A 23,316-nucleotide genomic window follows, 5' to 3' on the forward strand; every position below is an offset into this window, starting at 1 on the left:
AAAAAGAGGAAAGCACCTCCCGCACATGAAACCACGATGCCATGACAAAACTAGATGCTCTAGAGGAGGTCATTAAGAGAACCCAAGATCACGTGGACCAGTTGACCAGCAATCTGACGACCTTTCTTACCTATGTTAAGCGCCGTGATGAGTTTGTGGAGAATGCTTTCATGAAGATCCTCCCGCACGTTAATCTTGATATCCCAGTCTTCCCCGATACACTCTTGAGTCTTTCTGCGGATGTCACGGCATCAGAATATGCTCCCTATCCCGTTGATGACGAGGAACCAACAAATCCTAATCCAATCCACTCAGTACCAACAACCAAACGCCAAGAGATCGAGTTCCAGCTCTCAACCTTACCACCACCTTTGCAACCCACCGAGCTACTTAAGGCAGCACAGTCAGAAATGCCACAATAAATCCCTCTACGAAGGAGTCAACATCGTCTAAAGAAGGTGTATCAGAGTGAAAAGCCTCAATTCACCCTGATCCCTGAAGGCCTTAGGACCCCCTACTACACCACCATCAGATTCTGAACACTCCAGCCCCACACAATTGCGCAAGCGCCCATGTCGCACGGCAATACCACCACCTTAGATAGTCAAGTTACCTTACATTGCATATCATGTAATCTAGTTTTAACTTAGTTTTTATTTAGCATTGATGACAATGCTTCTCTCAAGTTTGGGGAGGTAGGGTTATTAATTCATTACATGATAATATTAGTAGAATGAATATGCCATGACATTAGTAAGTGTTCGAATTAGTTTTTGGAATAAATTAATGATGCCCGATGATGATGAACTCTTTATGGCTAGAATTGAATGTATATGTATGTTGAGAATGATAGAACCAACTCTAGGACTTGGTCCTTTGAAACTTTTTGATACACGAGTGTATGTTTTCCATGCTTAAGGAACTTAGAAATTTTTTATAATATAACTCTTGCATACCTTGGCATAAATTTTAGACAATGCCCTTGAATAATGAAAACCCCACATGTATAAAATATAAAATTGCAAATAACTGTAGGAGGACACTCCGCTATGCCATAGCATTGCCTAGATACTACATTTAAATAAGTGGCAACCACGACATATGAGTGAATGAAAGTAGTCACGGGATGACTCTACCTGACTAGCTCGAGAGTGGAAGGTATGCTCTTTTTCACCTAGAGTGTGGGATGGTAGATGTGATGAGTTAACTCCCCTCGTAGCAGTCTTAAAGAAGAAGAAAACAATGTGGGAGTAAACTTGTAAATGTAGTGGCAAAACAAGATAGCTTGCCTAGAAATTTTCTAGATTTGTTAAACTTGATACAATCACAAACACATACACAAAGGATCTTGCACTAGGGGACAATACTTGATTTCTCAATTTAGTCTAGCATATTGAAGCCAACTGTTCTGAGGTCTGAAATTCTATCCCATATGATTATCTTGATCCTGAACTTGCCATGGTATTTTTATTTTGCTTAATACTATCAATTGCTTGAGGACAAGCAATAGCTTAAGTTTTGGGGTGTAATACTCTGTAAAAAGGCTATATTTAGGGTCTTTTTTCTTAAGTTATTGACTATCTAAGAGCTCATATAGGATCATATAGATGCATTTAGGAGCATATAGTTGCATGTGGTGGAAATATATTTTGTCGTGGCATTTTATTTTGTAAATGGTGTTGCGTTATGGGGAAGGTATTTTGTTTGATGATGTGCATGATTTGTGAGCATGGATAAGTAAGGAGAATTGCCATGACATGATCGGAATGTTGAGCAGAATGCAAATGCCAACTCGGGCGACATTTCGGAAGCAAAAAAAATGAAATAATAGATTTTCAAGAGCCAATTGTCTTTGTCTTCACGTGCCTTCAGCTGCCAGACACCTAGGAGGAAACATCTTCCACCTGGGTCGACTAATCATGTCGGCACATACGTGCAGCTGCAAGCCTCCCATAATGGACCATGCCCAGCTGCCTAGGAGGGGACCACTACCACATCTGCCTCACCCCCTCACGTGAAGAAAACCAGCTCGGGGTATCCTAGGAATTTTAACACAAATTCCTAGGTTTATTCCCCACTATAAATAGGTGATGAAGCCACCAGACTTAGAGACTCTTTTTCACTCTGTTTTGAGTTTAGTTTAAAAAAAGAAAATGTCTCTCCTTTTTCTTGTCAATCATTTTTGTCGTGGCATTTCTCCATTAACAAGCTAGAGGGAGTTGGAGCTAGGCGTCTGAGAGGAGCTAGTGAGCTAAGACAGTTCGTGGTGGCCGAGGGAAGCTCAAGCAGTGCACGTTGAAGGATTTTCCTCCATCCCTTTGCTATGTGCTTTCATTTATCTTAGTTGGGTTGTATGGAACAGATTAATTTCATGCCTTGTTGTTTGGAATATTCGAACCCCACCATGAACTAGTCTTATTTGGTGGAAGTTCATTATGGATACTTAAGTTTTATTTTAATGGATGGTTGTTTTTTGCATGCTGTTATTTGTTTTGCTTATGATGCTTAATGCCTTAAGGTTGTAGGAGCTATGAGAGTAGTCATTCCTTAGGAGTATGCTTAGTGTTCGAGAGAATGACTAAGTAGCATATCTTTAGTGTTCGAGAGAAACTAGGGAGGATCAACATAAGCAAGGGGTTCTAGATAGTAACTAGACCTAATCCAACCTTAGACATAAGGTTAGGATTTCAATCGACTAAAAAGGAGTAGTGCTCGATCGAGAGGTTAAATGCTAGTGTTAACGCTGAGTGGTATTGACGTGACATATTATGTTGATCTAAACCAATAGGATTTTGCACCTGCTAATGCCGAGAGGTATTGCCAAGGCATCTTCAAACTATCGAGTCCCTTAACTAGAGATAGCATAGGGCAACTTTAGTAAACTTTGTCAGGCAAGTAAGACATAGAAGTAAGACCATCCTGAGAAATTAGACTTAAGTTTCCTAAGTGACTCCTATTATTCATTCACATAATAGCTTGTTGTGTGAGGAGCCTAAAGTCATTTGGATCAAATCCTATGTTTACATTTCGTTGTGTCTTTGCATTTTAAATTGATTTCACTACACTCAATTTACTTTTTTCAAGATCCATTTTGCCACAACACTCTCATTTGTACATACCATCACTAACTATACTTAGGTAAAATAGATAATTGTTTTGATTGAACTTATAAATTTCCTTCAATCCTTGTGGATACGATACTCGCTCATCACTGTATTACTTGTTCGATTGTATATATTTGCACATATTTCGCGACCATATTTAGTAGTCACAATTCGCGGACACAATACAAAGCTTGGATAAACTAAATCAACTCAATTCTGACTCAAAGCATCAATTCGACACTCAAGATTTAGTCTAAATCACAGAATTACTTAATAACCTAAGTGAAATGAGTTGTGCTAATAAAGAAGATTCGGGAAATGCTGCAATCATTGCTAAAAATGGAGGTATCGAGTTAGTTTGTTCGATTTGTAGTAAGATTCCAACTGAATCAAGACAGCCTCTAGTTTCTTGCTTAAATACCATGTCATCGTTGCTCACTGGTATGAAACAATTCATGTATATGTATTTAAGATTTAGTGATGGTTTATGTGTTGGAGTTATTTGGTTATGTTGTATTTTTAGATGTTTTAAGTAGCGAGACTTTTAGGGGAAATTGAGGGCCGAAGATTGTGGTTAGCATTCTTAGTTATGGGATTCCAGGTATATATATCTTGAATTCGGGTTTCACTGTTGTTGCTGCTGCCGCGACTGGTAATGAAGTTGTTAAACGATCGTTTATGGAGTTGGGAATCGATGAGCTGATTCTACAAGTTTTGAGTGGACAAACTCAGGGAAGTGTTCTGAGCTTATATGATGCTATACGTGTTTTGTTAATATCTGATGATAATCATGTTGTTGCTTCGGAAGTAAGTAACATGTGTGTGTAATAAATCTTTTAGGTAGTACCGTTATTGTTCCTCAAAATGGTTGTGACATTTTTTGGTTGCTTCAGGTTTATGGTTACGCACGAAGATTTGCAAAAATCAGAACTGCGAGAGCTTTTGTGGAATCTCTTCATGGAGGGAATAGTTCGTCTGGTCTTGTTTCAGCTTGCATAGCACTAAAAGCTATTGCTGTGAATGTAAGTTGTTCAAATTGTTCGAGGTATTAGATTACTTGATGTAGGTTAATATAATAACAATTTCCACTGTTAGAGGCTTAAGATGCTAATCATTTGTGTGATGAAGTTTTGCCTTCTAATTTACCCCAAGGTGTTTCATTTCCTCTAGAGTGAAATACGCAAATCAATTGCTGATGCAAATCAATTGCTGATGCAAATCAATTGCTAATGCTGAAAAAAAAATTTCGTAGGATAAACTAAAGCCTATTATTTTGGGAAGAATCGGGTATTGGGAAATCAAATTGTCAGCAGATATAAGGGGAATAGCAACACATTTTTAATTTTTTTTTTAATGAAATTTAGACAGAAACATCTATTAAATACGTTTTATTTTATTCATTATTTGAGCGAGTAGCCTAGTCTGATGACAAAAATAGGAACAATTCACCCCAGGGATCCAGGTTTGAGTCTCAGTGACACATGTCACTCTCAGATTGGTTTGAATTAATAACATAAAAATATAAATAATAATTTTTTTAAAAATTGACATGGCAATACTACGTCAACAATTTCGATGACATGTACATCCACGTCAACTTTCCCCTCCACATGTGAGTTATTTTTGACCTAAAAATAAACTTTCAATCACAAATGTTCTAAAAAAACAATACGAGTAAATTTAACATTATTAAATGTTAAGGCTATTTTATTACATTATACCTTAAAATTATAAAGATTAAAATTATTTAAATTTTTTAATAAGTTTTAACTTTTTTCTTCAAAAAAAATTATAAATTTCACATGACAAAATTAAGGTGTACCACATATCAATAATATTTTCATTTAAAAATAATTAAGATTTAACAATTAAAATTAACAAAAGAATCAATTGATTTAAATTCTCAATTTAAATATTTAATTGAATAAAAAACGGAACTAATTTTTTTCAAAAAGTTTAGAATTCCATGCCCCTTAGGCCTATTATAAAATAGGTTTAATAAGGTAAACCAAGTATTCAGTGATAAAGATATTGTTATTATTCCTTGATGACCTGGGAATTCAAACATCATAGATGCTAAGGGTCTAAACATTCAATCTCGAAAAATTGAGTTTAAAAAAAATTAAAAGTTTACGTACTAAAACAGATTAAAATTGATAGTTTAAGCATTAAACACATAATTCACCCTATAAAATATTACCATCTCAGATTCTACGCATGAAATTTAGCATTAAACTGTATTTAAACTGATTTAGAAGACCTAAAAATAAAATAAAATAAATTATATATCTTTCTTGTTCAAAAAGAGAAATTAAATTATAAAATCATTCTTAATAAAGTAAACTACTATAACAGATCATGTATCATTCACTACTATTTAAATAAACAATTGAAAACATGTCACAACCAACTAAAACTCACCACCAATATATCAAATAATTATCCAATAAAGTAATGCCAAAAACTAATTCTTTGTTTAACTGACCATCAGCATAATTAAGTATTTTTTAGAGCTTTTATGCTTTAGCTCATAAAACATTTCCAATAAGAAAACTCTAATCCGTTATAAGTTGAACTCAATTGAGTGATTTCATTGAACTACACACGCAAAAGAGTGTTTTCGTTATCAACATGTTAAAAAAATTCTAAACGGATAAATTCATTTTCTTTTCTTCAAATGTTAGAGTTCAACACTAGTATCTAACATAGGTATAAAGACATAACCTTCAAAGATTTCATAATACAAAAAAAAAATTAAAAAAAAATTAACATCCTCGTATCTAACACCGAGTCAGAACAACATAAGTTTTCATGACAATAATACTAACAAAGATTTGGACAATAACGGATTCAACTGTCCGAACAACATAGGTTGGCATATATTATTTCAGTTAAACCAACATTTTCTTAAGTGTGAGCTCAAATGAAATTATTATGCAAAATTATTACTTAACACTTACTCTAGACAATACCTGACTTTGCAATATGAATTCCTAAGGAAAACTGAAACCAATATTTCGAATTTCGCCGGCACAGACTTCATAAATCACTGAAGAAGAAAAGAACAACTGAAAATGTTCAGACAAACTGAAGAAATCCTAAAACACAGCGAATTTAAATCTGGAGACCTGAAAAATTCATCGCATCATAGTCTACAATAGCAGCCTAATAAAGTGGAAGTTCTGCCACTAACGGAGCTGATTAAGGTCTGATTAAGGTAAGAAACTATCCCAGCATGATTCAATCAAGCATGATTAAGGTTAATTTTAAACAATGTCAGTTTTATGCAGTCCTACATTTCAAATTCTATTATCTCCTTTAAAAAGATGCAATCAAGCATGGTTCAATCAAATAACTATCATAATAAATCCACCCCATATACATATGCCAACTATTGACTAACATATAAAACACGTTCTACATCAAAAACAGTGGATCTAGAATCTCATGCTTGTATGTGTTCCCATGTACTAGGAACACCAATAGGAGAACAAAGTTGGTAGAAGATGAAGACCCTGAAATGGAAAGGGATAGGTTATTATCTAGTATTCGTCGGTGCTAAATCCACTCTCTCACCCGGACACAAGATAGAAGTAACAGCAAAGTAGTTGCATGAACACCAACTTGAAGACTAGAGGCTACAGCCTTATTGCATAAACTTTTGTTAGACTGAGACTAACTTTCAATTTCCTTGTATGTTAAACATAAAATCAGGAGAACAGAAAGAACAAACATTTCTTCATATGTAAACCAAAATGTGTGGTTATATTTCAAATGGGTGGCATACTGCAATTAATTGAACAGAAAGGGAAGTGTAAAAAAAAAGAACCTTGGAAACCAGCCGCATGGATCTTCTAGGAACAACCTTTCTAATAGGATGCTTTCCGCTTCTTAAAACCTTGACATCAAGCATGCTACAATCATTTTGATCATCTACCTTCCTAATAGGATGCTTTCTGCTTCTTAAAACCTTGGCATCAAGCATGCCACAATCATTCTGATCACCTTCTGTATATGCTCTCTTTTTCCCAAGTCCATTAGAATCAAGCTTACAAGCACTCTCGCAATTTCAAATATCATGTGAGCATCTGGAAAGGGCAGTTTATACAACCAAATCAACAATAAATAAATATTCTAACATATAATTAATTTATGAAGGATAATTACTCCGAACTCTCTCCCCAATTAATAACTTTGCTCCTATCCTGCAAGCAGTTTCATACAGTATAATTTTAGTTGTTTCATTGAGTATACTAAGACAAAATAGATAAGTAGTTAAAATTCTAAGCCCATCTCTCGTCTCCACCCATAAACAGAAACAAAAAAAAAGTAAATAAATTGATTTTACTAAACCAGTGTGTTCAGATTATTACAAGTAAAAAGAGGAAGATAAGAACAGAAGATTTCTTCTACCCTTAAGATGAATCTACTATATTCATTAAGAATGGCCATGTAACTCGAAAAAAACACCTAAAACAATATTTCTCAAAATAATAACTAGCTAGTAAATTTTGACACATAAATAGAGTAGCGCAATGGAAAACAGAATGAGGATAACAAGATTAGGAGCAAGGGTAGAAGACAGGACAAGGTGAACTATTACCTGTTCTTCAACTAATGTAGGCAAAGTATTCCTAAATATCTCTTGACAAAGCCCAGTTGAGCCTACTACTCCACCTTGTTCCGCATAAGTATTATGCTTTTGATCAACCAAATTCCCAAATTCAACATTTTCACAAGGTGAAAGCAATGTCTTTTTTTGGTGAACCACATCTTTGGGCATTGGCATCTGCAATGAATCATCTGACATAAATCCAGGAACTATTACACCAGAACTCACTGGATTACAACCATTTTGCAGGGTAGAATTATCACATATTTCATTTTCAAGACTAGAATTCTTATGCTTCCCTATGAGAAGATTTGGTGCACAATCTGATATATTTAACATAGCGTCACTGGCTAACGTCTCCTTGGGAGAACTAGCATTTGAATCAGGAGTTATCAAACATCCATCTTTAGCAGAGGATGCACCAGAAGAAATCATTTCCTCTTGAACATCAGGAAGAGCTTGAAATGTGGGCAGTCCTTGACTCCTTCTAAGTGCTCCGACACATCCACAGCTTCAACGCATGTTATTACAGTGGAATCTGTGGGCCTTTCATCTCCATTTGAATTATCAAGCTGCAATGCATGATGTTCTTTTATGATCAACTTGGGGTATCCAGAGTATATATGGCCATCCTGTGGGCCTTTCATCTCCATTTGAATTATCAAGCTGCAATGCATGATGTTCTTTTATGATCAAACTTGGGGGTAATCCAGAGTATATATGGCCATCTGCTATTCTCCCAGCTTCTACATTCAATTGAAAAGAACTTTTCAACTGCTTACTACTTTCCCCAAAGTGCCCAAGCTCATTACGGAAACTCTGAGACTTGCTATGGGACATGTTCTGGCATATAGAAACCTCACTCCTCAATTTCTCAACCCATTCTGATGGGTTTGAATTTAAATCAACAAAAAGGTTAATGCCCTCTTCTGATTTTACATGAAACTGAAAAGAAGAGGAAGAAACAGTAGAAGTGTTTAAGGAGGAATGAAAGTCAGCCTCATTAGAACATGCACCAACATTCACATCTTTGTTTCCAATTTGAGGCACATCATTCATCTTCCCGCCTCTTGGAAGACTCAAACAATTTCTGTTGACGTATATTGTTGGGAACTCTTTATTCTTAAAACCACTATTATTATACTGAGTAACCAACTGAGGCCGCTGTGTTTGCTGGAAGAAAATAGAATCACCACCATAGTCATCCTGCATTGATGGACCCGGATAATTAGAAACAAGTTTTGAGTTCTTAAAAGCAAACAATTAAGAATTGCAGGCTAAAGCATCCACATCTTTCTGCCAGATACATCTTGCTTAAAAAGCTGCCCTCAAGTTAATTTTCACAGGCCATAGACTAGAAGACAAAAGTGTCATCTGGTAAAATCTTAGTGCACCATTGTATTTTCCTTTTGGTTGTGGTGTTGGGTGGAGGTGAGGAGATCTTCTCACTTCTGGTTGGACGAAAAGGTATATATCTTTCAGCAGGAACAACTGCATTAACCTAACACATGCTACAGGAGAGAACAACCGATGGGGAAGATGAAGTGAGGAATTATATGGGATATATCTGGTTGCATCAGGTGTCAAATATAATCCATAACTTAAACATAAACATCCAAGAAGCAAACCTTATGATAAAATTTATCCCCTGGACAACAATCCAATCCATTACTTTTAACAGCTTGAGAATAATTCACTCCATTACAACAGCCTGCTGGACAAGAGATGAGTCCATAGAAATCTGCAAAAGTAGCCAGATGCTATTCTTACTATGGCACATCAACTGTAGTAAGGAAATCATAGTGCAGAAAACTAAATGAAACTGCTTAGGCACACAATAACTAGTTAATACCTTTATCACCATCCTTGAAAGGGAGTTGCAGGGACAATGGAAGTCCAGCCTCTTGAATTTCATATAATCTTGCCCTCGTGGTCATTGAACCCAATCTCTGGTTCTGCATATTTTTCAAATATATTCTATGATAGGATGAACAAGATCTTCAAAGTCATGTAAATTCAGTAACATGTTTTGCAAAAAAAAAAAAAAACTATGTGAGGAATAAAGAATATTAGAGAATGTTTTGTATTTGGCAGGCCAGCAATATTTACATCCAGATGCATAAAACATATTGGTACTAAAACACAATCTAAGCAACACATAGGCAAAAAGCAGTATGATATACTTCAGATTCCCAACTCTTAGTTGCCAACGGAAGGGATAGCTTAATAAATTACCTCTAGATAGGAGGCCAGTGATCTAGCCATATCCGAGCTCGACCTATTAGCAGGTAGACCGTATTTCTTACATAAACTTTGAAGCTCTTTTCTTGAAAGGCTATGGTAGAAACCTTTATCTTTCTTACTTCCCATCCGTTCCCGAAATCCGACCAAACAAATCTATAAAGAACAACAGAAAACAAATTAATTCTGAATCATTCAAAGCACTAAACAAATCAAAGTTCTAGCTACAATAGTCGCCAAAATATAAATCTTAAACACCAATAATACCAAATAGAAAGTATAAGTCGAGCATATGAAACAAATCATTACAACTTTTAAACCTCAAATTCAACATCCCCTTACCTTAAAACTACTTCACCTTAAGAAGCAAACACCCCCAAAGAAAACAATTTTAGAAAAGTAATAAAATTACGTTTGTTCGCGAAACTTATCCGATTGCTAAGAAACCGTTGGGGAAAAGAAGAAGAAAATCAGAAAGAGTAGAGTTGGATCCCGAGCTTAGTTAAAGAAGAAGGAGAAGGAAAGAAGTTCAAAACGACAAAGATTGAGACTTTAGGTTCTAGGGTTCCTGCATATTCGGAGAAAGAATATTCTTGTTTCTTTTGGGTGAGTGGATATTCTATTACGAGACGAGAAAGAAGAGGGAAATGGGCAAGAAAGTGGTAGGAAATGAGCAAGTTTTACCTTGGAGGGAGAGGGGGTTTGAAATTTTCGAAAATCTGAGCTGCTTCCCCTCTTTTTGCGGCAGATTTGAAGTTGGCAGTCCCTAAAATTTAGTAATTTGGTGTTAGTGAGTTTTACTCTCCCTCTTCACTAAAATTATCATTTTTCTTATTTTTGGGTATATTATGCTCATCATTAAAGTATCTTTTTATTCCTATTTTGTTCACCAATATTTTAAAATTTTCTATTTAATCACTTAACTTTGAAATTATCTTAATTTTAATCCCTTTAACTTATATGTTCCTTTCTCTCCGACCACCCTTCGTTCATCAACGCTACGACTCTCAAATCTTTCGTGTGGACTCTCTAAATCTTAAACCTAAAATCAATACTCAATACAAGTAAAATCGAAGCTGGCATGATGAATTTGAAATAAAAACGACTCGTGAATTTTAAAATAAATTGTCATAATATAAAAAGAATAAATATAAATTTAAAATTAAAATTATAGAGATGAGTAAAAATTCGAATAAAAATAATATTTAATCTAAACAAGTATTATTTATTTATTTATTTATTCTGTCTATACTAAATTATGTGAGTGGTTAAAAATTCAAATAAATTTATTTTTAACTTATAAGAGAATAATTTATTCATTTTTTTATCTAACCAAGCCATGTATTATCTATATTTACTAACCTTTCTCTTTAGAATAAATCTCAAAATTACATTGTTTTCATTAAAAAAAATCATTCGTGAAGTAATAGTGTAATAAATGGTAATCATTCGTATTACGTTATAAGTAATTCAAATTCAAAATCAAGTAATAAATAAAATGAAAGATTATTTCCCAACAGTTAACATTAATTATGGTAAATTAAAGGGAATTATTATTATTTAATATTATTTTACACTCTCTTGAGATCCTTCTGTTTTTCCTTGAAAGTTTACCTGCTAAACTATTCCTAAATCTTGAACAAAGACACAGTAAATTTCATTCATATTCATCTTCAACCTTGGTCTCCTTCTTCAAGCCTCAATCCAGGCAAGCAATATTTACCTTTCATTTATCAGGTTTCTTTGCCGTTTTTGCTCTATAACGTTTACAAATGCTGTGACAATTCTTTTTGGTTTTTATATCAAACATTTGATGCAGATAGTTTGAACAATGTCTGAATCAAACATGGACTTCTCATTGAAGGAAACTTCACCGAATATCGGTGGAGGAAGAGTTTCCGGTAGCGAAAAGCTTACCTCGTCATTCGACCTTGTCGAACAACTGCATTTTCTGTACATAAAAATTGTGAGGGCCAAAGATTTACCATGTTCACCGTGCAATCCATTTGTTCAAGTAAAGATTGGTAACTACAAAGGCACGACGAAGACCTTCGTCAATAGCCCTGATCCCGAGTGGAACCAAGTTTTCGCGTTTGCAAAAGATCGGATCCAGGCCGTGACCGTGGAGATAACTGTGATGAACAAAGAGATTTTTGTAGGCAAAGTCGGTTTCGATATACCAGACGTTCCTACTCGCGTCCCACCTGATAGTCCGCTCGCACCGCAGTGGTATATTTTGGAGGATGAACATGGAAGAAAAGGCCAGAGAGGGGAATTGATTTAGCTATTTGGATGGGAACTCAAGCTGATGAAGTGTTCCCTGATGCATGGCATTCCGATGCAGCCACCATTACCAGCGAAAGCATATCGAATACTCGATCGAAAGTGTATATTTCGCCTAGGCTCTGGTATCTCAGAGTCAATATAATTCAAGCACAAGATTTGGTGCCTATGAATAACAACAGGGTCCCTGAAGTTTACGTCAAATCTATGCTTGGGAATATGGCTTTAAGGAGTAGATTTTCGCCGGATAAGAGTGTAAACCCAATATGGAACGAGGATCTGATGTTTGTCGTAGCGGAACCATTTGATGATCCATTGATCTTGTGTGTGGTGGATAAGTTGGGTGATAACAAAGAGGAAGTTCTCGGGAGTTGCTCGATTCATTTGTCGAAAGTCGAGAAGAGGCTAATGCCGATACCTGTCGATGCACATTGGTATAATCTCGAGGAAGCTGTTAACCGAAAGAAGAGGGAAGCGAGGTTTGCCAGCAGGCTCCATTTGAGGATCTGTTTAGATGGAGGCTACCATGTCCTAGACGAGTCCATTTATTACAGTAGTGATTTCAGGGCAACATCCAAATTGTTATGGCCTCCTTCCATTGGTGTATTGGAGCTCGGAATCTTGAATGCGTCCGGTTTGCTCCGATGAAGTCGAAAGATGGACTAGGAACTACCGATGCTTATTGTGTAGTGAAATACGGGCCTAAGTGGGTTAGAACGAGGACTATCGTCAACAGTTTTGCTCCAAAATGGAATGAGCAATACACATGGGATGTCTATGACCCTTATACGGTTATCACCATCGGAGTTTTCAATAACTGTCACTTGCAAGGAGGAAGTAACGCTACAGATTCGAAGGATCGACGAATCGGGAAGGTAAGGATCCGACTGTCTACACTTAATACAGATAGGATTTATACACTTTCTTATCCACTTATAGTCTTGGAACCCAATGGAGTGAAGAAAACGGGTGAAATTCAATTGTCAGTGAGATTTACATGCTCGTCTACATGGAATTTGTTACAATCTTATACACAACCTTTGTTCCCTGAAATGCATTACCTTCTTCCGTTATCCGTATATCAAATCGAAAGTTTGCGGCACCAGGCTACTCATATTCTCTCCTCGAGATTGCATCGTGCCGAGCCACCGTTACGAAGAGAAGTTGTGGAGTATATGCTGGATGTTGGCTCCAATGTATGGAGTTTAAGAAGGGGCAGAGCGAATCTCGAGAGACTCCTGGCTGCATTTAATCTACTTGTCGAAGCTTGGAAACGGTTCGATACAATACGCAAATGGAAGAATCCGATCTCGACAATGATGGTTCACTTCCTATATTCGATCTTGATTCTCTTCCCTGAAAAGATATTGCCCCTTTTTCTCATGTGCATCGTCCACGGAGCTTCACAGTATAGGAAGAGGCCAAGACATCCTCCTCACATGGATACCAAGTTGTCACTCGTCGAATCCGTGCAGTCTGATGATTTCGACGAGGAGTTCGATACATTTCCGACTTCCAAAGAAGATAAAGTTGTTAAAAAGAGGTATGACCGGTTGAGAAGTATTGCGGGGAGGATGATGACGATAATCGGAGACTTGGCAACTCAAGCTGAGAGGTTTAATTCTATGCTAAGTTGGCGAGACCCCAGAGCCACTTCAATGTTCATGGCCTTTTGTTTAATCGCTTGTATAACGTTCCATCTTGTTCCTTGTCGCTTATTCGCACTCGGATTCGGGTTTTTCGCGATGAGACATCCTCGATTTCGAATCAACATTCCTTCATTGCCACAAAACTTCTTCAAAAGATTGCCCGCAAGAGCAGATAGTATGATATGATGGGGAAAGCAGCTGCAGTCTGAGGATGAGAGAGGAATGTTTCGGATATTGGAATTCGAACCGGATCTGATGAATGTTCAAAGAAAGTCGCGTAAATTCTTTGCTTTTAACTGTCAATGTCTGTGGTGTGTTTTTGTTGCTGTTATTACGCAGTTATTTATATCTGCCATAAAATATGAACCTGTACTCATGATCTAGTGGTACGATTGTTGATTAGGGTGTGAGACGTCACGAGTTCAATTCTTGGAATGCCCCTTTTTATTTTATATTGATTCCTTTCCAAAGTTGACCTTTTTTGGGCGAGGTTTGATTTAAGCCGTTTCAAATTTCCCTTATATATATATATATAGTCTCTTGCTTACAAACCCAACAATTTGAAAATCCATTGATTTTTTCTTTTTTTGAAATTCAGAGATGCTTCTAAAGTTTTAATATTTAAATTTATTTTTTATAAATATGATTTTGAGTTTGAGTAGCTGAAATAATTAAGATAAATTCAAATATTTCAATATTTAATTTAAGTTATTTATTAGCGTAATTGGACACGTTTAATTAAATCTGGGAATTTCAATCAGATCTTCAACTCAACTAAAGGGAATTGATTTTCATTCTTAATAGACAAAAAAGATAATCAAATATAATTAATTAATTTTTAAAATTTTAATTTTTTCTTGAATTGAATTTAAATTTAAAAAATCGAGTATCATCGTAACCGAATTAAGTTTTAGAATTAAAATTTCGGGTAAACTAATCCAATGGTCACTAATGTTTGAATAATTGTTTGTTTTCACCATTAATGTTTGAAAAGTTATAAATCAATCACTAATGTTATCGTTTGTTACAAAGTGATTACGTGTCGTTAACAGCTGTTAACAAAAATATTGACTTTGCACGTTAAACCATTTGACTCAGCATATTTGACCAACCGTTTGACTCCTCTTATTCTTCACAAACGTTTTATCTTCTCTGTCTGCAACAATCTCAATCTTGTAACAATATATTCCTTATGGATGATCCACCAAGCACCCAGTTTTGCAGCTCTTGGAGAACATGCAACTCACCACAGTAACAAGAACAACAAAAACAGAGTACAAATAAGCAATCAAAACCCCTTTCAAAGCCAACAAAACCCCACCATAATCACCGTCACTACGATAACCATAATCCCCCACAACAACCGGAATTCTCCATTCTAGAAGAAACCAAAGCCATGTTACAAATCACAATCACATAAGCCAGAATCATCGAATATACGACACACCGGCAGCCGACATGAAGGTGATTCAATTGGGAGACAAATAGAACCCCAACCAATTAATAAAATGGTACTCGAAGAACAAAAGAGAGAAAACCATTGAATTTGCAGCCAAGAGTATAAAGAAATTGTATACGAAAGTGGAAAACAAGGGATTGTAAAGAGATAAAATTGAAGAGAAGACATTGTAAAGATAATGGAGGCTTTGGATAACAGAAAGAAGGAAAGGGTGAAAGGGAGAGTGAATATCGATGAAGAAACGGTATGAGAAATCTTGTGATTGAGGACATTGAAGAAGTTGGACGACGGCGAGAACTCGACTGCCATGAAAAAGGCTTTCAGGTGGTTGGGTAGCCGGGAAGATAGGGGAATGAAGGACGAAGAATTGAGAAAGGAGGATAGAAAGTGCATAAGGGAAAGCGAGGATAACAACGATTGTGGTGAAATAATGATAGTTTTGAAGGAAAGTGGATATTGATCTTCTCACGATGGTGTGGCTCTTAGCTCTTGATCTATCTTCCATGGCAGATTCACAGAGAGAAGAAGATGAAGAAGGAGAGTCGAACGGTCGAATATGCTGAGTCAGCTGGTTTAATGTGTTACATCAGTATTTCATTACTGCTGTAACGGTTGTTAACAACGGTTAACGACGAGTGACCATTTTGTAACAAACGATAATATTAGTGATTGATTTGTGACTTTTCAAACATCAATAGTGAAAGCGAACACTTATCTAAATATTAGTGACTATTAGTGTATTTACCCTAAAATTTTACAGAACTCAAATTTCTACTAATTTCAAACTAAAACAATTAAACCCAACCAACAATTTATGTCAGGCAAACATCATCTCTCTCTATTATATTCCTAACTTTTTGACAAATTAAGATGGTAAGCTGATGCAGTTTTCAACATGGACCTACTTATAAATTTATGTCAGGATACAAATTTAAATGATTATATTAGAAATTTTAAGAGGTACGAATCTATAAAATTTTAAGGATGTGAAGTTGAACAAAATTATAAAAAATATAATTTTTTTAAATATAAAAAAACTTCAAATTTCTAGAAGGTGTGACTACACCCCAACACTCCTCCGTTTTTGGAACGTTGAAACTCCAACTAAAGCTATTATCTACCAACCAACGTTTTTTTAAATGTCCAAAAAACGTTAATTAACGTTTGGAATTCACAACACCAAAACATATCTCGTCTTAGTTAAACTCATTATATCAACATCTTCAAAATCATCATGGATCACATCTTTGATGTCCTTATCAATGTTGAATACTATATCACTGGTTTTAGTTAAACTCATTACATCGACATCTTCAAAATCATCATGGATCACATGTTTGATGTCCTTATCAATGTTGAACACTATATCACTCTTCATTTTTCATTAAATTATATTCTATTCATGTTACAAGCATTGTCGCATATAATAGTTGTAAATTTATAGGGAACATATTTAGTCAGTTGGTCAAGGTGCTCATCTTTATTCCCTCGTATTCTCTTAAGTCATGGGTTCTAGATTAAAAACACTCTCATTCTTTTTCCTAAAATATTTCATTCTTCTCTTCTCTAAGTAAGACTAGGATTAAATTTAAAATTCATTAAAAAATGATTACAAAATCTCTAAAAAGAATTAAAAAAAACTAATATAATATACATCTCATATCCAATAATTATTTGGATTCAAAAAACGTGTTAGAAGGATTAACGTGTAACCATTTTGTCAGCATTCAAGTGTAACATATATAGTATAGCCTTGCTGGTCTATATCTTAAACATCAATTTCAACAAGCAAACCTCTCAGCCACATCACCTCTGTTGCAGTAGCTGCCATGCCTCTATATCAGTTTTTTAGGTTATGATAAAGATGATCAATGAAATGTGTGAGAAATACAATGTATATATTAAATATTGATTATTGCTGAAATATTTATTGTCAGCATTCAGTGTATATATAGTAGCCTGGGTCTATATCTTAAACATCAATTTCAACAAGCAAACCTCTCAGCCACATCACCTCTGTTGCAGTAGCTGCCATGCCTCTATATTCAGTTTTTAGGTTATTGATAAAGATGATCAATGAAATGTGTGAGAAATACAATGTATATATTAAATATTGATTATTGCATGAAATATTTAAGTTGGTACTGGGTTTGATGATTGATTGGTGTTAAATCTTTTACTTAGTTCTCATAATTGCAAATTTTATATATAATGTTATGTAAACTTGCTATGTCGTCTTTTATTTAGTCGGTTGGTCAAACTGTTTATATTTGTTATTTTATATATTTTTTAAGTTATGAATCTTAGAGCCACTAGAGCACTCTTATTCGTTCATTTAGAGTCTTCTTTTCTTGTTTCCTATAGCTAAGATTAAAATTATATTTAAAATTTATTAAAAAAATATTTTTTATCGAAACTTCCATAAACCTGAGATAAATATCCGAAATTTAACCTATAATTCAACTGTTGAACCAATATACAAATGCTATGGCTAGGGGTGTTTGATGAGTTGAGCATCTCGTGAGCAATTAGAACTCGACTCGGTTAAAACTCAGTAAAAGCTCAACTCGGTTTGATTTGACTCGAGATCTTAACGAGTTGAGTCGAAAAAAGACCAACTCAACTAGGTAAGTTCACGAGCAACTCGTTAATTTTTTTTATAACTTTTTAATAATTATCTTGAAAATTTATTTTATTCAAAAAATTAATAATCTATTAATAGATAATAAAAATGATAAATTACGAATCAATTAATTTTCTAAGAAATAATTAAAAATACTAAATTATTAATAATTATTTTTACGCCCAAAAATCAAACCCGAATAATTATTTAATATATTTATGGATTGTTATTTTAGTGTTTACACTTTAGAATTGTTTCATACATTCTTTTGGAAAATTTTTGGTTAAATTTATTAATTTATGTTCACATTAAATTCTATATAGTATTAATAAATTTTACTTATAGTTAAAAAATAAAATAAAAATTCCAGTGAACTTAACGAGTAACAAGGCGAGCAATAAGTTTAACGAGCTTAACGAGCAATGAGTCGAGTAAGAAATTTTCTTAACAAGCACGAGTCGAATAAAATTTTAACAAGCAACGAGTCAAATTAAACAATAATTTTTTTAATAAGCACAAATTAAACATTATTTAACTCGAGATCGAATCACTTGATAATCATCTATGGCTATAGCTACGAGCAGAGAGAGAAGGGGAAAAAGCTGGCAATTTGAAGGAATACTCGTAGCTTTGGCGATTTGACCAAACTGACACACTTTTAACGAATATTTACCTTTTTGACACCGTTTAATATATATTTCCCGAAGTGGCACCCTTTCGGCTGAGCTGGCGAAAGGCACGTCCCCGGGGACGCGCTTCACCCGTGTTTTCGCTGAGTTGGATGCCACGTGTGAAAGGCGCGTCCCCGGGGACGCGCCTTCCTTGACTCGACTGCCACGTGTGGAAAGCGCATCCCCGGGGACGCGCCTTCCATTAAATGCCATAAATTCCCCCATCCGTTTTCCCTAACTACCCCCTCCTCCCTTATATAAACCCCCTCAACCCTCCCTCATTCTTCACACCAAAATCATATTCTCCTCTCTATATAACTCAAATTCTCCAACTATTTGAGTTTTAAATTTGTTATTAGTGGTAAGAAATTTATTTTTATGTTAGTATTTTTTTAAATAGTTATTATATTTTATATTATATATTTATGTAAATATTATTTTTTTATTAAAATATTTATATAATTATTATTTATTTAGAATTATTAATTTTTTTGTGCTAATTATATTTTTTGTCTACAGTTATAATGGAAAACGAAATGCTGTTGCGATTGGATATTGATCATATCTCCAGACATTTTAGCGATATGGTAATATTTTTATAATTAATGTTAATATTTAAATTATTTTTTTTTAAGTTATTATGAATTTATATTAATTTTATTTTTTATAATGTATATTATTTAGGATACTGATCGTATTTTAGAGACTTTTATTAAAAATCCACGTATACCGACATCGGAACGTATTTTGCCATATTTGGCTTCTGCCGTTTTTGGGTATATTGCAACAATTATTGGCGGTTGCAAACTCGAACCACCTAATTTTGCACTGATTGAGAGGTGGAGGCCCGAGACACACACTTTTCACCTTCTATGTGGAGAGGCCACAATTACATTGGAGGATGTCTCTATGCATCTGGGCTTCCGTCGACGGAAATATGTGTGGTATGGATGGTGATTGGCAGTCAACGTGCATTGATTATCTTGGAGCTGCTCCGCCAGAGTTTAATGGAGGTAGAATAGCTTTATCTTGGTTGAAAGCTAATTTTGAGGTTTTAAATGAAAATGCTTCAGAGGATCAAGCAAAGGCATGTGCTCGGGCATATATTCTACGAATAATTGGAGGAATATTGATGCCCGACAAATCTCGCAACCAGGTGCATTGTATGTGGTTGCGGCATCTGATCGATTTTGATGAAGCTGGAAGATATAGTTGGGGCGCTGCAGTTTTGGCATTTCTCTTCAGAAATGTGTCGGGCGACGAATTATAAGAAACTGCTATCGGTGGATGTCTTCTGCTTCTACAATCATGGGTGTGGTTTCGCATGTCTTTCTTATGCCCATCGTGAATGAACCATACGTATTCCCTTATTGTTGAGGTAATTTTGAACTAAATTTTGATTTAAATATTTTCAATTAAATAGGGTGATATTTAGTTTTTATATTTCATAGGTGGTCGATGAAAGAAAGAACCATAAAAGTATACCTAGGTTAGAGGAAATTCGTTTACTTATTGATACGAAAGTTGGGTCTGAGGTATGTTTTTAAATTTGTTTAATTATTAATATTTTAATTTAAAATTCTAGATATAATTAGAATATTTATATTTGAATTGTATATTATATTTCAGTTTCAGTGGATACCTTATGCGAGCGATGAAGTGAAAGCTTGCATCCCCCCCACCTTAGTGGGTCATTAGAGTATGGATATCGGTTATACCTCTTATATGTTATGCTATTATTGAGTGGCATCCAGTTGATCGCGTGCTCCGTCAGCATGGTTGTACGCAATATATTCCTGGAGCACCTAGGAATTTAGACGGCGTGCATAACATAGATAGACGAGGAAATAAAGATGTTAACTGGGTGGTGAGACACAGAGATTGGATTGCGCTTTGGGAGAACCGATATACAATGTTGGCCCCTCGACAATATTACGCTGAAACTGGTCATATGGTTACGGATAACTATATGGATGGTTTAATGAAAATGAGAAAATCGTTTCTACTTCGCGGAAGCACGAGGGGTTAAATTCCTAGGCGCCGAGAAAGACGTCAACCGTCTCAAATCATCGTCCCCCGACGCGCGTGGACGAGAGAAGGCACTACCGTTCTACATCAGTCCCACCACAACATCCTTATCCGTCGATGCCGCAGGGGTACATTCCCAGCCCTCCACTTCATATGCCAAGCCCACTAGTTTATACCATCTCCGCAGGGGTTACATTCCGAGCCCGCAGGGTTACATTCCTAGCCCGCCAGGTTACATGCCTAGCAGGGTTTTATACCATATGGAGGTGCATATACGACTATGTTTAATGATCCAGCATATGGTTCATATGCATCTTATTTGGCTGGTGGTGCTTCTCCGCAGACACCTCAATCTCCATCTGGATCACAGACATCGATGCCAATGTTTACACAGTTTTCACAGTTCTCGGGGAGCGGTGGGATTGTTACTAGCACTCCTCCAGGGTCGTTATTTTATACAGGCCCTTCAGCCCCTTCAGCGTCATCTACACCAAATGAAGAAAATGTTGCTGATGATGATAGTGAAGATGAGGAGACTAAAGAACAAGTTCCACGAAGAAATCCTCCACGAAATAGACAACCACCGCCATGTGGAACTCATTCGAGAAGACGACATCGGTGATCCAGTTGTATTTTAATGTTATTTAAATAGTTATATTTCAGAATTTTATGTAATTTGGTTATGTTATTTAAATGTTTCATGGTTGTTACATACATATTTTTAATGTTATTTTTTATTCGCATTTAACATTAAATGTTTGATAAATGTTTTTAAAATACAAATTATTATTCGAAATTTAAAATAAAATAAAAATAATATTATTCGAAATTTAAAAAAAATAAATATAGTATTCAAAATTAACATTAATTTCAACTTAATATTCCAATTGTATTCGAAATTAAAAGTTATATTCCAATTATAGTTCACAATACTTAAATGAAATTAAATTTATCCATACATATGATTTATCATTAAAATATATATTAAAACGTATACATTAAAATCAACTTATCACTTCACATTTATTCGTAAAAACATCGATGCTCATTCCATACAATTTCAATGTCACAATCAACTTATCACTTCACATTTATTCATTTATCCATAACATTTTATCTAATTTATTCAAACTTCACATAACGTTTTAATTTAAGTTATTCTTAACTTGTTGAACTTTCAAAGAAGTAAATTTTGGTTATAATTTACCTGATTCACAATCCATCTAGTGTCCCCGAGGGACATGAGTGACATAATAGGGCAATGATAACATCTCTAACAAATAATGGAAGGCGCGCCCCCGGGAACGCGCCTTCAAGTCCCCTGAAATAATAGGTACTGATATGAATAGTGTCCCCGAGGGACATGAGTAATAGGGAAATGATAACATATTCTCTGACAATAATGGAAGGCGTGCCCCCGGGAACGCGCCTTCAAGTCCCTGATAAATAGGTTATATCTAGTGTCCCGAGGGATATGAGTGACATAATAGGGCAATGATAACATATCTCTGACAAATAATGGAAGGCGCCCCCGAGAACGCGCCTTCAAGTCCCCCGAGAAAAATAGGTACTGATATGAATAGTGTCCCCGAGGGACATGAGTGACATAATAGGGCAATGATAACATATTCTCTGATAAAATAATGGAAGGCGTGCCCCCGGGAACACGCCTTCAAGTCCCATGAGAAATAATAGGTACTAATATATCTAGTGTCCCCGAGGGACATGAGTGACATAATAGGGCAATGATAACATATTCTCTGACAAAATAATGGAATGCGCCCCCGGGACGCTCCTTCAAGTCCCCTGAGAAATAATAGGTACGATATGAATAGTGTCCCGAGGACATGAGTGACATAATAGGGCAATGATAACATATTCTCTGACAAAATAATGGAAGGCGCACCTGGAACGCGCCTTCAAGTCCCCTAAGAAATAATAGATACTGATATGAATAGTGTCCCCGAGGGACATGAGTGACATAATAGGCAATGATAACATATTCTCTGACAAATAATGGAAGGAGCGCCCCCGGGAACGCGCCTTCATGTGACTAGTACTCCGATTATAGACACTATTATATGCAACGTATTATAAACTTTCAAAACAACTTCAGTTCACAAGCTTCAAATTCTCAAATTCCCAAACTCTAAATTCTCAAATTCTCTGAAAATAAGTCTTCTTTCTACTGTTGTTTTGTATGATGGAGAAATTAAGGAGCTGAAGAGGGGTTGTTTTTTAGTCAGATCATTATATCCCCTTAACCTTGAAGAGAAACATCACTTGAGGAGTTAATCACAAAAAATTCGTTAAAGATTCGTGTAGCAGGCCAGAGAAGACTATCTTCACTTCAGTACAGATTTCCTACTGAACTTTTTCCGCTCACGTATAACATCATTTCAGCTTTCAAACGATGATGATGTTTCTATGATGGTTGATGCTCATGGGGAGTTCACAATCTCTTATTGAAATGTATGCCACTTTTATTGAGGTTCGTGCAACTCATGGTCTCTCATAGTCCTCTCACTTTGGCATAGATCAAGCTGATCAAGTTGATAGCCCGACAAATGATCTATAATGATTTCACATCATTAATGGCGGATCCAACGCCTATACCATGCCATCAAGTTCAATAGGAAGGCATTC

The 23,316-nt window shown here is 35.4% G+C and overlaps 3 protein-coding genes and 1 pseudogene across 4 annotated transcripts; 2 read left to right on the forward strand and 2 right to left on the reverse strand.

The window, feature by feature from the left end:
• The first annotated feature begins 3,391 nt into the window (after positions 1-3,391).
• LOC120185400 lies at positions 3,392-4,334 on the forward strand. The gene is made up of 4 exons (XM_039189628.1): positions 3,392-3,545; positions 3,706-3,911; positions 3,998-4,126; positions 4,275-4,334. Exons 1-4 carry the CDS (start codon positions 3,392-3,394, stop codon positions 4,332-4,334), a joined length of 549 nt encoding a protein of 182 aa, XP_039045559.1.
• A 1,549-nt stretch (positions 4,335-5,883) lies between these two features.
• LOC120185461 lies at positions 5,884-8,308 on the reverse strand. Of its 2 annotated transcripts, XM_039189668.1 has the most exons (4): positions 7,708-8,308; positions 7,272-7,309; positions 6,934-7,192; positions 5,884-6,153 (listed from the first exon to the last, which is right to left on the reverse strand). In XM_039189668.1, exons 1-3 carry the CDS (start codon positions 8,149-8,151, stop codon positions 7,174-7,176), a joined length of 501 nt encoding a protein of 166 aa, XP_039045599.1. In that variant the 5' UTR covers positions 8,152-8,308; the 3' UTR covers positions 5,884-6,153; positions 6,934-7,173. The 2 variants fall into 2 exon arrangements, with proteins under 2 accessions (XP_039045599.1, XP_039045600.1); XM_039189669.1 differs by lacking the exon at positions 7,272-7,309.
• On the reverse strand, positions 8,284-10,724 carry LOC120185402. Its single transcript, XM_039189629.1, has 6 exons — positions 10,642-10,724; positions 9,952-10,113; positions 9,569-9,671; positions 9,345-9,457; positions 8,529-8,922; positions 8,284-8,495 (listed from the first exon to the last, which is right to left on the reverse strand). Exons 2-6 carry the CDS (start codon positions 10,084-10,086, stop codon positions 8,284-8,286), a joined length of 957 nt encoding a protein of 318 aa, XP_039045560.1. The 5' UTR covers positions 10,087-10,113; positions 10,642-10,724.
• Positions 10,725-11,788: 1,064 nt separating this feature from the next.
• Positions 11,789-14,075, forward strand: LOC120185468 (annotated as a pseudogene).
• The last annotated feature ends 9,241 nt before the right edge of the window (positions 14,076-23,316 follow it).

The sequence above is a fragment of the Hibiscus syriacus genome, unplaced genomic scaffold, assembly GCF_006381635.1.
Source record: "Hibiscus syriacus cultivar Baekdansim isolate YM2019G1 unplaced genomic scaffold, ASM638163v2 tig00113123_pilon, whole genome shotgun sequence".
Classification (NCBI taxonomy): Eukaryota; Viridiplantae; Streptophyta; class Magnoliopsida; order Malvales; family Malvaceae; genus Hibiscus; species Hibiscus syriacus.

Bases quoted from the DNA above. Each gene is read 5' to 3' on its own strand.
- LOC120185400 (XM_039189628.1), top strand. From the start codon at position 3,392: ATGAGTTGTGCTAATAAAGAAGATTCGGGAAATGCTGCAATCATTGCT. The intron at 3,912-3,997 runs GTAAGTAACATG...TGGTTGCTTCAG, and splicing joins ATCATGTTGTTGCTTCGGAA to GTTTATGGTTACGCACGAAG. The intron at 4,127-4,274 runs GTAAGTTGTTCA...CATTTCCTCTAG, and splicing joins TAAAAGCTATTGCTGTGAAT to AGTGAAATACGCAAATCAAT.
- LOC120185402 (XM_039189629.1), bottom strand. From the start codon at position 10,086: ATGGGAAGTAAGAAAGATAAAGGTTTCTACCATAGCCTTTCAAGAAAA. The intron at 9,672-9,951 runs GTAATTTATTAA...AAAAATATGCAG, and splicing joins CACTGGCCTCCTATCTAGAG to AACCAGAGATTGGGTTCAAT. The intron at 9,458-9,568 runs GTATTAACTAGT...CTACTTTTGCAG, and splicing joins TTTCAAGGATGGTGATAAAG to ATTTCTATGGACTCATCTCT.
- LOC120185461 (XM_039189668.1), bottom strand. From the start codon at position 8,151: ATGATTTCTTCTGGTGCATCCTCTGCTAAAGATGGATGTTTGATAACT. The intron at 7,310-7,707 runs GTAATAGTTCAC...AACTGCTTGCAG, and splicing joins CTACATTAGTTGAAGAACAG to GATAGGAGCAAAGTTATTAA.